We start from the raw sequence: 16022 nt of genomic DNA, 5'->3' as shown, positions 1-16022 counted from the left end.
AGCATAAAGAACTGGCATCCAGGGGCTGGGGATGTGGCTCAAGTAGTAGTGCGCTCGCCTGGGTTGAGTGCGGCCTGGGTTCAATCCTCAGCACCACATACAAACAAAGATGTTGTGTCCGCCGAAGACTAAAAAAATAAAATAAAATAAATTTTAAAAAATGAAGAGGAAATAAAGGATTTAAAAAAAAAAGAACTGGCATCCAAAATGGTGCCCTTTGTCCTCAAGAAAAGAATTGTCTAAGCACTTCTACTGGGTGTACCCACACTAGGTAATGGGAGTACAGGGGAAAAGCCTATGACAGAGTCCAGAAAATATTCCCCCAGAAGAGTGAGCATGAAAGAAGGCATATGTCCTTAAAAGACTAAAACCTAAATTATCAAGAACACTCAACATCTAAAATGATGCATTTACTAAGGGACTCTTATATGGCACTTACAATGTATTTTAGAATCTTGGTGAAATAAATATATATATATATATATATATATATATATATATATATCTACTTATGTGTTGAAGAACACCTTGTTGGTTCTAGACTTTGTTATTATGAATAAAGCATTACTATTATGAAAAAAAGAAATTCTATAGGCAAACCTTAGAACAATAAGAGTTCAGAGATATTATTGGATACATGACCAACATATTGAAAACTAATACAGTAATAAACAATTTGAAAATGTAAATAGAAATTATAAGTCATTTGCAAGAGCAATAAAATCTATAACATGGGTAGGTGTGTGTAGAGTTAAATATTGTAGTTATAATACTATGTCAAACTTGGTGGTTTTCATTACTCAATGTAGTAGTATTTGACACGGTTACTGCATCCTTCCTGAAATACTTTCTTCACTTGGCTTTCAAGACCCTATACACCTTTTCCTGGTTTTCCTCCTGTGTAAGGCACTCCTCAGGGTTTTTTTTGCTAATTCTACTTCTCTCTGCCTCTGAACTCTAGGTGATTAGATCTCCTCTACTCTATAGCTACACTCATTCCCCTGGTCACCTCTTCCAATCTGATGAATTCAAATAGCATCTGATCATTGATGATCCCCAATTTCTCTAGCCCCAACCTTCCAACTGAACCCTAGAATTGAATTATATTGTATTGTATTATCACCTTTACTTGGAAGTATATTAGGCAGCTCCAAGTTAAGATGCCCAAAATCAACCCCAAAACCTGGTCCACCCTTGTTTAAAATGGAAATTCTGTTAGCTACACACACTAAAAAACATGGATTTGTCCTTGCCCTTTCTCTCCCTCCCTCCCCCCATACTTTGTCCCTTTTCTTTCTTTCTCTCTCTCCTTACATTCAACATGTAAGCAACTTTCAAAGTATATGCTGAATCAGACTATTTCTCACATCCTTCTCTACTACCATCGCTTACCACAGTTGTCTCAGGCCACTATCATCTTTCACATGTGTTATTGCAATAGGCAATGGCTCTTCCTTCCTTCTCCATTTCCCATCTATAATCTAATGTCCACACAATAGTCATCTGATCCTTTTTAAAACAAGATGAGATAATGTCATGTCCTTGCTCAAAATCCTTCAATGTCTTTCCATGTCACTCAGTGAAATCCAAAGTTCTACTTGTGGGCAAGATTCTCACATTAGGGATACTCAGAAGAGATGGTACTACTCCCTAAGGACATTTGGAAATGCTGGCAGGGGGGCAGAATTTTGGATTGTCACAATGGGAAAGAATGGAAGTACTACAGGAAATGTGAATGTATTTAACAGACAAGGAAAGCCAGAGATACAGCAGACATACTGCAGATCACAAGCTAGTACCATAAAACAAAGAAATGCCCACATCCCTCCTCCATGATTTTTGTGTGTTCTAAAAGGCTTACGTGTAGGAAAAAAAGAAAACGTTTTATAAATACATGAGGCCAGAATCTAATTCCATTTTATGTATTTAAACATAAAGCGTTTCCCTAACATAACCCATACTTTATTATCCAGTAACACAACTACTGTGTCAAATATAGCAACTAGGCTAGTAATAATAAGTTACCAAAACAACACACCTGCCTCATTCTACATTGGTAACAGTTACATACAAATATGTACAGAGGATATATAAAATTCATTTTGTAAACTAGAACCAAACATAATAAAATTAGCAGATGTGAAACATAGTAATAATGAATGTTTCATTAATAGATGAATAGGTTTCAAAATGTTATCGCTAAACTATATAATTTTTAAAGATTTTTAGCAAAGTGACAACAAATTTATGTAATAACAATTGCATATTGAAGTTATTTATTTAATTTTAAATGATTTATTATTGTTTCACCTTGAAACTTTTCATGGAGGTCTCTTTCTCCATGTCTTCTTGTATTACTCTTTTTTCCAATCCATCCTACAGTCTCATCATCTACAGATCACAAGCTAGTACCATAAAACAAAGAAATGCCCACATCCCTCCTCCAAATGGTATCTGGGTTCATTTTTAAGTACCAGGACTGAACATGCCCTGGCATTTTGAGATTTCAAATTGGGAAATATGTTTTGTTTATTTTGGTTTTGGTTTTTTGATAAATTCTTACCTTTTCCCATGTCACATTAGAGACTTATTTTGAAAAAAGAGGCCTAGCTCATTTCAAGTCTTTAATTGAAATGTAATATACATCTGTACTTCACCTAAAGTTATTTCCAATTTTCTCTTATTGGATACATGTAATTATAGTCTGCTATTATTTTTCAGAACACATCTTCTAGAGCCAATTGCATTGTTCTTTCATTTTTATGGGCTTTCTTGTACATTATTGTTTCTTATATTCATACTCAAAACACCCTCATTATCATTAGATGAAAGCAGCCAATGATTTCATTATGTATTCTAATGTGGTCATTTATAATTATAATTTAATTATGAAGTACTCTCATCTTTCCTGTATGTTACAAATAGAGCATTATATTTACTTTTGACACTACACAAATACATAAAAGATAACTAAGAATTTTTTAAGGACATTAAAAGGGGAAAAACATATCCAGAAAGAAAGGAACACTCAGTCTGACAGTATTGAGGATGACTATGGATCTAGCTCTTGGCTACCTCTGTGACATAATCTCCTAAATACACTTTCTATTCCCATTACTTTGTGCCTCAAACACCACAGGAACAATTCTGCCTTGGAACCTTATACTGTATTCCCTCTGCCTAGATTGATGCACACCCCCATACATAAGTTACATGGGTTTCTCCCTTACTGTCTTCAGCCTTCTCCTCAAATGTCATTTTTCCCACCAGTACTGTGAACTCAGGGCCTCCCACACTGAGTTACATCTCAACCCTCATGTTCTCTTATGACCCTATCTTGACCATCTTATTTAGGTTTATCTCCACCTCCATTATTCTCTACCTTATTCTGAATTATTCTTCCTTATATTACATATTGCCACATAAGACATTAGTGATTTGTTTACTTTCTATTCCATCTAGTTTTCAAGTCGAAGAGAGGAGGGATTTCATTTGTTCACATCTATTTCTTAGTGCCTAATAAACACCAGTCATGATAGGCACCCAATAACATTTAGTGGATAGAAAAATGCCTTAAAGACCAAAGAGTGTTCTGGTGAGAGTTTGCATCGAGAGGTGGGTTCCTGCTTCCACATTTCTTATCAAGATGCTGAGGACATGCTTTGCACTAGTGAAACCACTGAACTTTCAAATTAGCAAAGATTCAAAGGCACACTAACACAGAAAGCTTGTGAGGATGTAGAGAAACTGATTGGGCTCACGACCAATGGGAATGTAGCTCATTCACTTTACTAGGACACAGTGCACCAATGCACATTAAAAACAATGCAGCACATTTAACCTGTATTATCTTATTTAAGAACATTTTACCCTCACAGCATGTATGATAAATCCTACCAGCTCTGCTGCACAGATGAGAAAATGAGACACCAATAATTTAAGGAATAAATAAATTATAAGTCAAGGATCCCAAGTTAGGTCATCTAACTCTAAACCAGGTCTGGCTCTATTGTTTTCCACTGTCTACTAACCTCCTCAATATGTAACCTTATTCTTTAAAGCTAAAAACTATGTCACATACAGAATCTTTCAATTCCTAGTGCCTAGTACAGTACTAAATAAATGTTACAGGTGCTCAATAAATCTTTACAGAAAGTAAATAACTCTGTGCTGTGAGGGTCTCACCTATACAGAACATTTTAAACCCTGCCTCAATATCTCTTCTTCCCCCGTAACAATGAACTTTGGCACATGAATTTCCAGAAGAGTGACTTCTTTTTTCATTCTCTCTGTAGCAAGATGTGGTGATGTGGCTAATTAGGGACTGCTTAAATATAAGCCAAAGTGATAAGCAACTCTGGGCATGTGAATTCCTTATTAAATGCCTTCCTGCTGGCTAGAATACACACATGACAGCTGGTGCAGCCATACTGGACCTTGAGGTGACCTTGGGAATGAGGACTCCAGTCAGTGGATTAGATGGCAGGTTCTGGATCCCTGACCCCACACCATATCTATTCTACATTAACTTTTTACGTGATCCTTTTTTCCAACCAAAGAGAAATAAACTTCCATCTTGTTTAAGCCACTATTACTTTGGGTTTTCTGATTGTCTGGACCCATTAGCTAACCAGAACTAGTTCTATAAGGACTGTCACTTACTCCTTATTTCCTTGTAACTTGATATTTGGTTAAACTGATTTGGCTTTGTACTAGTGACAGTCTATATGAATTATACATTCCATTTAGTGTTTTCAAAGATCCCATTGTAAATGGATATTTAATAAGCCTTTTCATTTAACCCTAAAGAGCAATAGAACAGTCATGCATAAAAAGCCATTATTGAGTAAACTGATAATCACTTTCCAGGGTAATAACTGATTCTCAGAGACTATACAATGAGACAAGTCTCAACAGCATAATGAAAGCAGAACAATGAAAAAGTGTCTCAGCTGTCTCAATCTTTCATTTCTTCATAACCCTATTTTCAATGATTAAGAGATGAAGAGCTTGAGACTCAAGATGTTCTTGAGGGGAAATCTTGCTAAAATGATGAGGTCTGGCTTTATTATAATCTGCTCCTGTGTGCCTAATAAATTTATAGTAAGCCAAGCAAAGGACAGGAATTTTTTTATTGTATTATCTGTGAGGTCTAAAGAAAAGATAGGCTACTTCTTTTAAATGGGTGAAGCAGTAGAGGGTACAGGGAATGTTACTTATTACCAAGACAAAATAAATCTGATGACCAGTATGCCAATTTACAGTTCACCATACAGTCATCAGTCGGGTAGCACTCCTTTAATAATATCTAAATTATTGACTCTTCCTCCTGGGAATTCCTGGTTAGGCCAATGACATGACTCATTCTCTCAAGTTGAGAATTCTCAACAGGGCCTAAATCATCGTAAGTAATAAAATTTCAAATATTACAGTAGCTCTTCTTCCCCAAAAAAGATGGGGACTCATATCCTATTCCCATTGGACCAAGGAAAGAAAGTACTTCTGGGTATTCACTTTGAGAGTAGTTCAAATATTTCCAAAAAAATAAAATTAGTCAGATTGAGTGAAAGTGAGCCAGCCTGTTACTGCACCAGTGATGGAAGATAAAGATTTTATCTTCTATTCATATCAACATCAACCTAAGATGGCAGAATCAGTGATTTGGGGCTGAATGTAACTGGTTAGTAGTCACAAAACAAATTCATAATGTTCTCACTGTCATTTGTTCCACCTGTACCCTTTTACTTTGATGAAAAAATGTGATAGCTTGGGAGACCAGCCCAAATCTCATCCCATGCCCACCATCTTTACCAACATCACAGTGCTCTAAGAGCAAATCCTTATTTCTTGCTGCCTTTTCCCAACACCCAGATGTGCTCAGCTTAGAAGTTACTAGCAAGAGGTTATGGGAACACACCACCAGCACAGAGAAATGCAATGGTCTTCCCACTAATGCAGAGATTTAGGAGCAGAGATATCACAATGAAAAACAGTTCTGGGTAGTTTGGTTCTACATCGTAAGGTAACAAGGAGGGGAAAGAAAGGAAAGATGGGGATTGTAGAGTAAAGAAAGTACCATCAGCATTATATAATACAAATAAAAACAGTTCTGGACTGGTTGACAGAAGAACTAAATAGTTGTACTCCCAACTATGTTAATTTGCTGTATGGCCTTGCAAAGTGACTTTCCCTCAATGGATTTTGGTTTTGTTATCTATAACACAAAGTTTATATATAATTTATATATAATTTTTTTAAAAGTATATATAAATTTAAACACACACACACATACACACACACACACACACACACACAACACACATAAATCAGATGACCTTTCAGCTCTATATACTGTTTTAGTAAAAAAAAAGGGGGGGGGTAAGGAAATACTAAAAGAAAATTCACAAGAACTCTGAAATGTCTTTTCCATATGAGAACATAAAGATGTCAAGGAACATTTACTAAATAAATGCTGATAACCACTAAATCATACATAAAATAAATCCTAGTATGTCCAGAATTTTTTTAAAAAACTATTTTTAGCTTCATTCGATAAATTAAAAACAAAATTTTCCTACCATGATTATAAAGAAAATATATGTGGCAAATTTTGTTAAGCCATCTCTCTCCATTATCATGAGACCAAAATTCAGGACACTCTACAATGGACATAAAAGAATATTCTCCCTAAAATAAAACAAATATCTCACACAATTAGAAAATGTACTGTTCAGTCTCTTCTACTGTTTTCATTTGGGATAAAAGATGCTTAAAAACACCTGTGGTTGGCTAGTTCTCAATTTTTATTTTATTACCAAAACTGTTTATCTACCCATCCTTGAAACCCATATGTTTACCTATCCTGCTTTAAAACAAACACTGTAAAGAATACAGCTGCCTAGCTTCAGACTGTTTACAGCTACAGAATGGTTGACTTCAATCACAACCAAACACTGTGCTTTTCAGTAAGAAAAAAATAAACAGCTTCCATGTACAATAAGTGAATGTGTAATCTAACTGGGATATTCTGTTCAGTCAAACTGTTGTCCAGGTAGCCTTATTATTCTAAGCCTGCTATAACTTTAAAATTATATATGCTCTTTCCTCTAGTTTTACACAAAATAAAGGAAAATGATGATTTGAAGGTATAAAAAATTACCCTTAAAGAAGACTTGTAACACCCAACAATGTTACAGTGGCAATTAGTGATGGATTTTAACTATGCAGTATCAGCTAGTGTCCACCTCACCTCCCACTCCAGGGGATTCTAAGGCCTTGGGTCAATCCTTGACATTGAAAAGCATTTAAAAGGTCTACATTATCAAATAAAAGTGAAACTGAGCTATGTATTAAATAATAATCCATAGAATAGGGAAGAGATGCTTTTATCCTAAATATTCAAATAATTTTACCTGAAATAGCCAGTGAAAATTAAATTTTTAACATTTTAAAATTCTTTTTAAATTCTCTACTTTACCTCTCATGTGCAGACAAATGCTGACACATGAGAAAATCCATCACTTTGCACCTGAACTTTGTCCTTTGTAGTTTAGGACTTAATTACATAAACAAGCAAAAGAAAAAAATCACTGCTAGTAGTATGTGTACTATGAAAAACAGAAAACATATATCTGAATTCTGTAGTAAAATAGAATTTCACTTGTCAAGTAACTATATTTCAATCCTTCAAAGATATTCTTATGAAAAATAAATTGCACTTGTATCCAAAAAAGAATAGGTCTATTTTGAAAAAATAACTTCTGACTTGTTTCAAAATTATTACTATAATCAAAGCAACTAAAGGAATAGGAATTCTCTTGCATTAAAAAATAAATAAATAATACATAAGCATTTTGTATTTACTGAAAGCATCAAAATGTCATGTGCAAGATTTTAAAACATCACAGAAAAAAATAAACTGTAAATTTATTTGGAAATAATCAGATAACTTCTTAATCATCACATAATTTGTACTAGCATAAGCTGTTACATCTATGAGGACAATAAAGTACAGCACAAAGTGTAATAAATTTGCCTATCATATTGAATTGAAAAGATTTGCCAAACTAGTCTCTCCCATTTATCCTTTTGTCATTTAAGCAATATGAATTGCTTTTCTCTGTCCAGTTCTAGTTGATTCTCTGATTTATACCCTCCCATAGTCAAAAATTTGTTCCTAAGATGGGGAAAACTGAAATTTGAAAAACAAAGAGCCAAGAAAATGTTTAAGTACTATGGAACAATATATAGCTCTATAAGGAATACATATTGATATTCATCAGTGTGTCAAAAAAATAAGTTACAAAATAATATGTATAGACATTTATTTTTATTTAAAAAAAAACCTGTGTGTGTGCCTGTGTGTATACATACTTGTACTAAGAATTGTAGAGGCTAAACAAGTATTGGTTATTTGGGAAAGTTAAAGAAGGCATAGAAGAATATATACGAGTTGAGTATCCTTTAGCCAAAATGTTTGAGACCAGAATGTTTCAGTATTGGAATTTTGCTTGTTTTATTTTCAGAATATTCACATGAACTATCCCTTGATCATCCTTAATCTAAAAATCCAAATCCAAAATCTGAAATATGTTTCCTCAGGGGATTTAAAACTTCAGATTAGGGAGGTTCAATCTGTATTATTATTTCCTTATGTCTCTTCTTACAACTCATAAAATGAATTGTAAACTTTCTAAAGAATCTGTGAAGATGTTTGGGCTGGGGGTATAACTCAGTAATAGAGTGTTTGCCTCTCATGTGTAAAACCAAAAAAAATTTAATTAATATTCTAATATCTTTAATTATTAAAGTTTTCATTTTGAGACAACTGTAAATTCTCATTCAATTTTAAGAAACAATACAGAGAGATCCTTTTAAGCTGGTATGATGCTGTGCATCTGAAGTCCTATCTACTTGGGAGATTGAGGCAGAAGGATTGCTTTAGCCCATTTGGAAAACACATGTTTTGACTAGCCTGGACAACATAGTAAGACCCCTAGCTCAATAATAATAATAACAATAATAATAATAGTAATAGTAATAGTAATAGTAATAGTAATACAAAGAGATCTGGTATACACTTTACTCAGCTTTTTCCAATGATGAAATTGTGCAAAATTTAATTCAATATCACAGCAAGAATACCAATGCTGACAGAGTCAGGATACAAATACATTTCCATCACCACAATTTTTTCATCTTTCCCTTGTAAAGCCACAAATATTTCCCACTCACCTTCCTCCACCAAAATTCATCCTTAATTTCTGGCAGTCATAATTCTGTTTTCTATTTCAGCAAATTTGTCATTTTAAGACTACTGTATAAATAGAATCATACAGTATCTAACTTTTGTAGACTGGTGATTTTTCTTCAGAATAATTCTCTGGACATTCATACAAGTTGTTGCAGGTATTAACACTTCATTTCTTTTTATTGTTGTCTTTTGAAGGACATGTGGATTGTTTCCAGTTTGGGGTTATCTCTATTAAAGTAGGTATGAGAAACTATATCAGATTTTTGTGTAAGAATACTTTTTCCTTTCTCTGTGATAACTGTCCAAGAGTGTAATTGCTGGGTCACATGGTACTAGCATGCTTACTTTTTAAAGAAACTGACAAACTATTTTCCAAGGTAGACATACTATTTTGTTTTCCTACCAACACTAGTATATCTCCATCCTTGCTAGTATTTGTCATCATCACTATTTTTTATCTTAGGCATTCTGATATGTAGGTGATGATATCTCATTATGGATTTAACTTACATTTTCCTAATGATGGTGTTGAACATCTTTTCTTATACTTACATGCCATCTGCATATTCTATTTGGTGAAATGTCTAATGATGGGGGGTTTTGCCCATTTTCTAATTGGATGTTTTACTGTTGAATCTTAAAAATTCTTTATAATTCTAGATACTGGTCCTTTACTAGAAATGTGGTTAGCAAATATTTCCTAACAGTCTACAGTTTGTTTTTTCATCCTCCTTAACAGGTTCTTTTGCAGAGAAAAAAAGGCTTAATATGGATATGATCTAAATTGTCAAATTTTCTTTATGGATCATTCTTTTAGTGTGAAGTCTAAGCTCTCTTTGCCTAACCATAGATCCAGAAGCTTTTCTCCTATTTTTTTTCTGAAGGTTTTATGGCTTTACAATCAAGTTAATTTTTGTATAATACATGACACTTAGGAAAAGGTTTATTTTTTTTCCTGTGGACATCCACTTTTTCCAGTATCATTTGTCACAAAGATTTTCAGTCTTTCATTGCTTTTGCACCTCCGTCAAATCAGTTTGTGTGGATCTCTGTGTGATCTATTCTGCTCCAGATCAGTGTGTCCCTGTCTCCACTAACAGCCCACAGTCTTGATTACTGTATCTATATAAAATTTGAAATAAGGTACACTGATAACTTTCAACATTATTCTTCTTTTTCAAAGTTATTTTAGCTTACTGCTATATTTGCTGTTAAGTACAATACAATTTGCTAGGATCAAATGGCTTTGAACATACTTAAAAGTAGATATCTTTTACTTATTCCAGTAATTCAGCTGTTATCCCAACTTAGATATTTGATTACTGATCTAATACTTTTCCTCTTTCCTAAAGTATACATTTAGTGCTATAAATGTCCTCCTCAGCATTGCTTTACATGTGGTCCACAAATTTGATATGTTATACCTAGAAAAAGCAAAAGAATGAAGGTCTATTTACATAGCCATAGTTTTGTTTACTGCAAACTTTCTTTTTTCCCAGTTCTCCAAAAATCTTTTTTTTTCCTTCCTGATTAGAGCTCTTCCTTTGGCCATGCTTTCAGGGTAGGACAAAATCTCTTAGTTTTCTTTAATCTGAGACCATCTTTGTTATGGTTTAGATATAAAGTATTCCCCAAAAGCTCATGTGTGAGATAATGCAAGAAAGTTTAGAGGTGAAATGATTGGGTGATGAAAGCCTAAACCTAATCAGTATATTAAGCCTCTTGAACGGATTAACTGGGTGGTAACTGTAGGCATGTAGAGTGAACCTAGAGGAGGTAGGTCACTGGGCATGTGCCTTTGAGTTTATATTTTGCCCTTGGTGAGTGGAGCTCGCTCACGCTCGCTCTCTCTCTCTCTCTCTATCTCTCTCTCTCTCTCTCTCTCTCTCTCTCTCTCTCCCTGCTTCCTTGTTGCCATATTCTAATCTGCTTTACTCCTCCACATCTTTCCACCATGACTTTCTGCCTCACCTTGGGCCCAGAGCAATGGAGTTAGCTATCTATAGACTGAGACCTCATAAACTTTATGAAACGATAAGCCATAAATAAATTTTACCTTGTTTTTGTCAGTGTTTTGGTAGCAGAAATTAAAAAGCTGACTAAGACAGTCTTGATTGCCCTTTCATTCCTGAGAAATAATTTCATGGAAACAGAATTGAGCAGACAATTCTTTTCTTTCAGCACCTGAAAAATGTTGTACCAATAACTTTTGACTGCTGGGTTTCTGATAAGAAATCTATTGTCATTCAAGTTGCTTTCCCTTGTAGGTAACATTATTTTTCTACTTTTGAGATTTTTGTCTGTAACTTCAGTTTTCAGAAGTGTAAATATTAAATGTCTTGTCATGGATTTCTTCAGTTTGGGATTCACTCGTCTTCTTCAATTTGTACATTTATATTTCTTATCAAATTTGGAGACTTTTTAGACACTATTTGGTTGAGTACTTTTCAATCCTGCCTTATCTTTTCTCTCCTTCCAGGACTGTGATGACATGAAGATTACATTTTTTTGTTTAATTTCAGAAGTTTCTAAAAGCCTATAGATTTTTGTTTTGTTTTGAATTTTGTCAGTCTAGTTTCTCTTTTTCACTTGAGGTCAGTCTTATTGTTCTATCTTTGAGTTCATTGATTCTGTCCCCTAGGTTCTCCATTAAGCTGGGGAAACCATCCACACAGTTTTTATTTCAGTTATTGTATTTTTCAGCTTGAAATTTTTTCTTTTGGTTCTCCTGAGACTTTTTACTTCTCTGCTAAGACTTTCTATTTTTTCTCATTTTTTCAAATATGTTCATAATTATTTACTAAAGCATTTTTGAGGGCTGCTTTAAAGTTTTTGTCAGATAATCCAAACATCTCAATACTGGCACCTACTGGTTTTGTTTTGTTTTGTTTTGTTTTGTTTGAATGAAGGTGTTCTTGATTCTTGGCATGACAAGCAATTTTTCTATAAAAACTTGAACATTTGAGGTATGATTAAAACTCTGGATCTTATTTAAACTTTCTGTTTTAGGTGGCTTCCTCTGCCACTACTCTAATAAAGCACTGGGAATAGGGCAGGCAATGCCTCATTACTGCCAGGTAGGGATAATGATTCAGGTTCCCCATTCAGCCTCCACTAGGATCAGGGTTGGGGGCCTCTTTGTTACTGTTGGATGGGAAAACAGGAGTTCTGATTCCCTATTAGGCTGCTGTTGACACCATCCTGGTTGGAAAGAATAAAAGTACCACATTACTTACCCTTATCATTATCTTATTATTATCTCATTACCCTTACCATCTCTAGTGACACCACAGGGAATATGGAAATGATGGCCTCTTTTTTTTTTCTAGTTGTATACAAAGTATATTCAAAAATGGCCTTTTTATTGCTGTATATTGTTCAAAGTTTGGACCCTCCACTGACATCAACCCTTCTTAATTTGGGTCACCAAAGTACCAAAAACAAAAAAAGGATACAAATGAATATTTTAGCAGAATAAAATTTGCTTTCTAATATTCATTATTTATTTGATGTTCTTCCTTCATATACCCCAATTCCAGTTGAGTCCTCCAAAATGTATTCTTTCTTATGGGCCTTTACCCTGCTATACAACTTTCCTCAACTGTACAGGACCTCTGAGCAAGTTTCTAATACCAGCCCCTCTTTATGTCTAGTAGCTTGACTATGCCATAAAATATATAGCCCATCTTAAAAGAATACTGAGGCCTTTCTCCTCTTTGCTAAGGCCCTTCAGTTGGGCATTCTTAATTCCTTTTCCAAAAAGATTTGCAAAAAAAAAACTAACTAGAAATACTCCATTTAAAATGACTCAAGAAGTCGTGCTGATCTTGTTCAGTAAATGGGGGGGGGTCTTAATTCAGAATACTTGCGATATTCTGGTCAAAGATGACACTAGAGACTCTAGCTCATATATGTTTTTGTTTCTCTTTATGATCATGTTCCTCAAATCACAGCCAAGAGTGTATTTGGGGGATGAAACTATTTCAAAGACATAATTTGGTGGCAGTATTCTTTGTACAACAATAGATTTGAGGCTGCAGCCAAAAACAGCAGTAGAATCTTCTTCCCCCTTACTATCATCCCCTTTGTCATTCTCAAATAGTCTCTCTGAGTCTCTCTCTCTCTCTCTCCTTCCCCCCAACCTCCCTTTATTGTGGGACTAATGTTCCCTTGTTATTATTTGCTTTGAATGCCCCCACCAGAGCAAAGTCTATATAATCGACAAAATATCTTAAACTTAAATATGACCCTATCTAACTTTGCTTCCTCTGAGGGACATATCATAGTTGACAAATGGGCCTTCCTGGAAACTATTCCAATCTAGTCTTTACCAGGAGACAACAGGTGGAATTCCAGCTCTACCATGCTTTAGCTGTAGAATCCTTGTGCCAATTCTTCAGTCTTACTAAAGCTAGCAGGCCTCTTAAATAAAACAGGACTTTTACTGGTATCTATCTACCTGATGCTGTTTTTATTAAGAAAAGATGCACATAAAGTGTGTCCCATAGTACTTTGCACACAAGAAGCACGTCTAAGTCTTTATAATTGGAGAGACCTAGGAAATACATTTTTAATTGCTTCAAGAGAACTATTTTCACTGAAAATACAGAATTCTTATCAGTTAAATTTCTTAATTGTAGCATACTGAACTCCTTAGGACAAAAACTCACCTTTATTGTACTTCATTACTGATAAGGCTAAACAAACAGAAAAAGAGCAAGTTCTTCATATGAAATGCCTGTTATTTCATTACTAAATAATCACAGTTTTTGAAAGTAAAGGTAACCTGTGATTTATTATTCCAGACTTTAGCTAATATAATAATCTTTAAACCAGATTTTGGAATAATCTCCCATATTCCTTCACTTCAAAAAGAAGACACACTCCTTGAATGAAAATTCAAAATTTAAATGAAATACAAAGAAGATCAATGACTCTATCAATGACTCATCATCATATATGATGTGTTCGTGTTAGAAAACATCATATATGATGAAATATTATATGTAATGAAATAACATGTATCTTAAATAATGTATGCATCAACAGCTTATATAGAATATATGGGACAGGTATATAGAGAGATTTATCTATAAAGAGAGATCAGTACATATATCTCTCTCTACTAAAAGCTGTTTTACCCAGGAAAAACATAACGGCCGTTCTGGTCACCTACTTCCAGTTTTATGTCGTAGTTCTGGCCCAGGATGCTCTGTATGAGCTCTCTGATGATCTGGTCAGAGGCCAGCTGGGCCTCGGACTGCAGCGAGGTGATGACCTCCTCGATGGTTCTGGGGATCACTCTGGTGGGCAGCAGCTCAGGCTGGGCGACCTCCTGCACATCCCTAAGCAGGCCACTCTCCCACACTGCTTTGGAAATGGACCCGTCTGCCTCCGACCCCCTGGGGACTGAGCCCTGGCTCATGAAGTGAGCACGAATCTTTACTCTCCTCCGCCACCAGCCCGCCTCCCAGTCGCTGTCCTCGCTGGAAATGGAGCTGGTCTTCCTGTCTTTGGCTCTCTGGGCCTCTGAGAACTGAGTTATCTCCTGGTTTGCTTCTTGCTCCTCTGCCAGGTCGACGACCCGCCTGGCCGCTGCGGCCCGCGGGCTCCCGGGACTCAGGCGCGCTCTTGACTTGCCCAGGGACGAGGGCAGCGGCCGCAGGACCACAGGTTTAGAAGTGCCGACGTCCGGAGTGATGATCGGCGGTATCTTCTGGATCCTGTACCGCAGGAACGCGGAGCTCCGCAAGTAAAATTCCTGGGGACGAAATGGTCTGGTCTTTCGCACAGCGAAAGCCTCGCTCGGGCTCGAGGGGCGCGCTAGCCCTTGGAGCGCCTCCTGCAGGAAGACCCCAGCAGCCGTCGCAGGGACTTTGGCGGGAGGGGACCCTTTGGAAAGGGTTCGGAGAGCCGTGAAGGAACCTTCGCTCCTCTTCTCCCCAGGGCGGGCCGGACGGGGGTGGTGGTCTAGTCCTTCATTTGGAATCAGGTTAGACGCCAACTTCTGCTTGAATTTGAGAAAGTCCTTTTTAGCCTCCTGGCGAACCTTCTCCAGCTCTTTAAACAGGAGGGATTCTTCTCTGGATTTCAGTCCAAAGTGCTTTTTGAAGGTGGACATCTTGACAAATTTGACCTGTAAAATACCCCCAACACATTAAAACACACACACACACACACACCAAAAAAAAAATTATATATTTTTTAAACAAATTTTTGTTAATACATAAAATTCCAGTTTAGCAAAGCTGCTCATGATAGGGCCTCGTTGTGCTCCTTAGGCAAAACTGCATGAAATAATTTTACATCCACCTACCCTCTTTTCACATGAATCATGAAAACCCTGTAACGCAGTAATGTTTTTCAATAGGAGTTTCCCAAGCTTGGATCTATTTTAACATTTCTTTGGAGTATAACGTGGAGTTCTACTTCCAGGGAAGGAAGAACCTGCTAGGCATAGAAAATCTCAAGTAGCCCCGCTCACAGAGAACAAACCTCACCAACTGACCTGTGGCCTAGGTCCAGCCCACAAACATGGTTTCCAATTGTTCCGTTTTTTAAAAATGTTAATTAATAGCCAACAATTTTAAACTGGGAGATTTTTACATAAAAATCCAGATTTGCAGTTTCAGGGGGCTGGGGAGGGCTGGTGGTGGTAAGGGTTCTGGCAATACAAGGGCCAAACAAATGCCTGCTCTTGTGGCTGATAGCTGTTCCCAGGTTCTTCTCTAGCAGGTCCCAGGTGTCTCCCTCCCTTACCCAGCCCAAT

General features: G+C 36.1%; 1 protein-coding gene across 1 annotated transcript in view; it reads right to left on the bottom strand.

Annotated features, from left to right (window-relative positions):
- Ttc6 (tetratricopeptide repeat domain 6) overlaps positions 1 to 15374 on the bottom strand; it is a 183707-nt gene extending 168333 nt beyond the window's left edge. Inside the window, exon 1 of the mRNA XM_026408982.2 lies at positions 14430 to 15374. Coding sequence (XP_026264767.2) covers positions 14430 to 15374 — 945 coding nt within the window. The remainder of the gene's footprint in view (positions 1 to 14429) is intronic.
- Between the last annotated feature and the right edge of the window lie 648 nt (positions 15375 to 16022).

The sequence above is a fragment of the Urocitellus parryii genome, chromosome 6 (assembly GCF_045843805.1).
Source record: "Urocitellus parryii isolate mUroPar1 chromosome 6, mUroPar1.hap1, whole genome shotgun sequence".
NCBI classification, from domain to species: Eukaryota; Metazoa; Chordata; class Mammalia; order Rodentia; family Sciuridae; genus Urocitellus; species Urocitellus parryii.
Note: the sequence above shows the minus strand (reverse complement) of the source record. Positions and strands in the feature narration are given on the sequence as shown.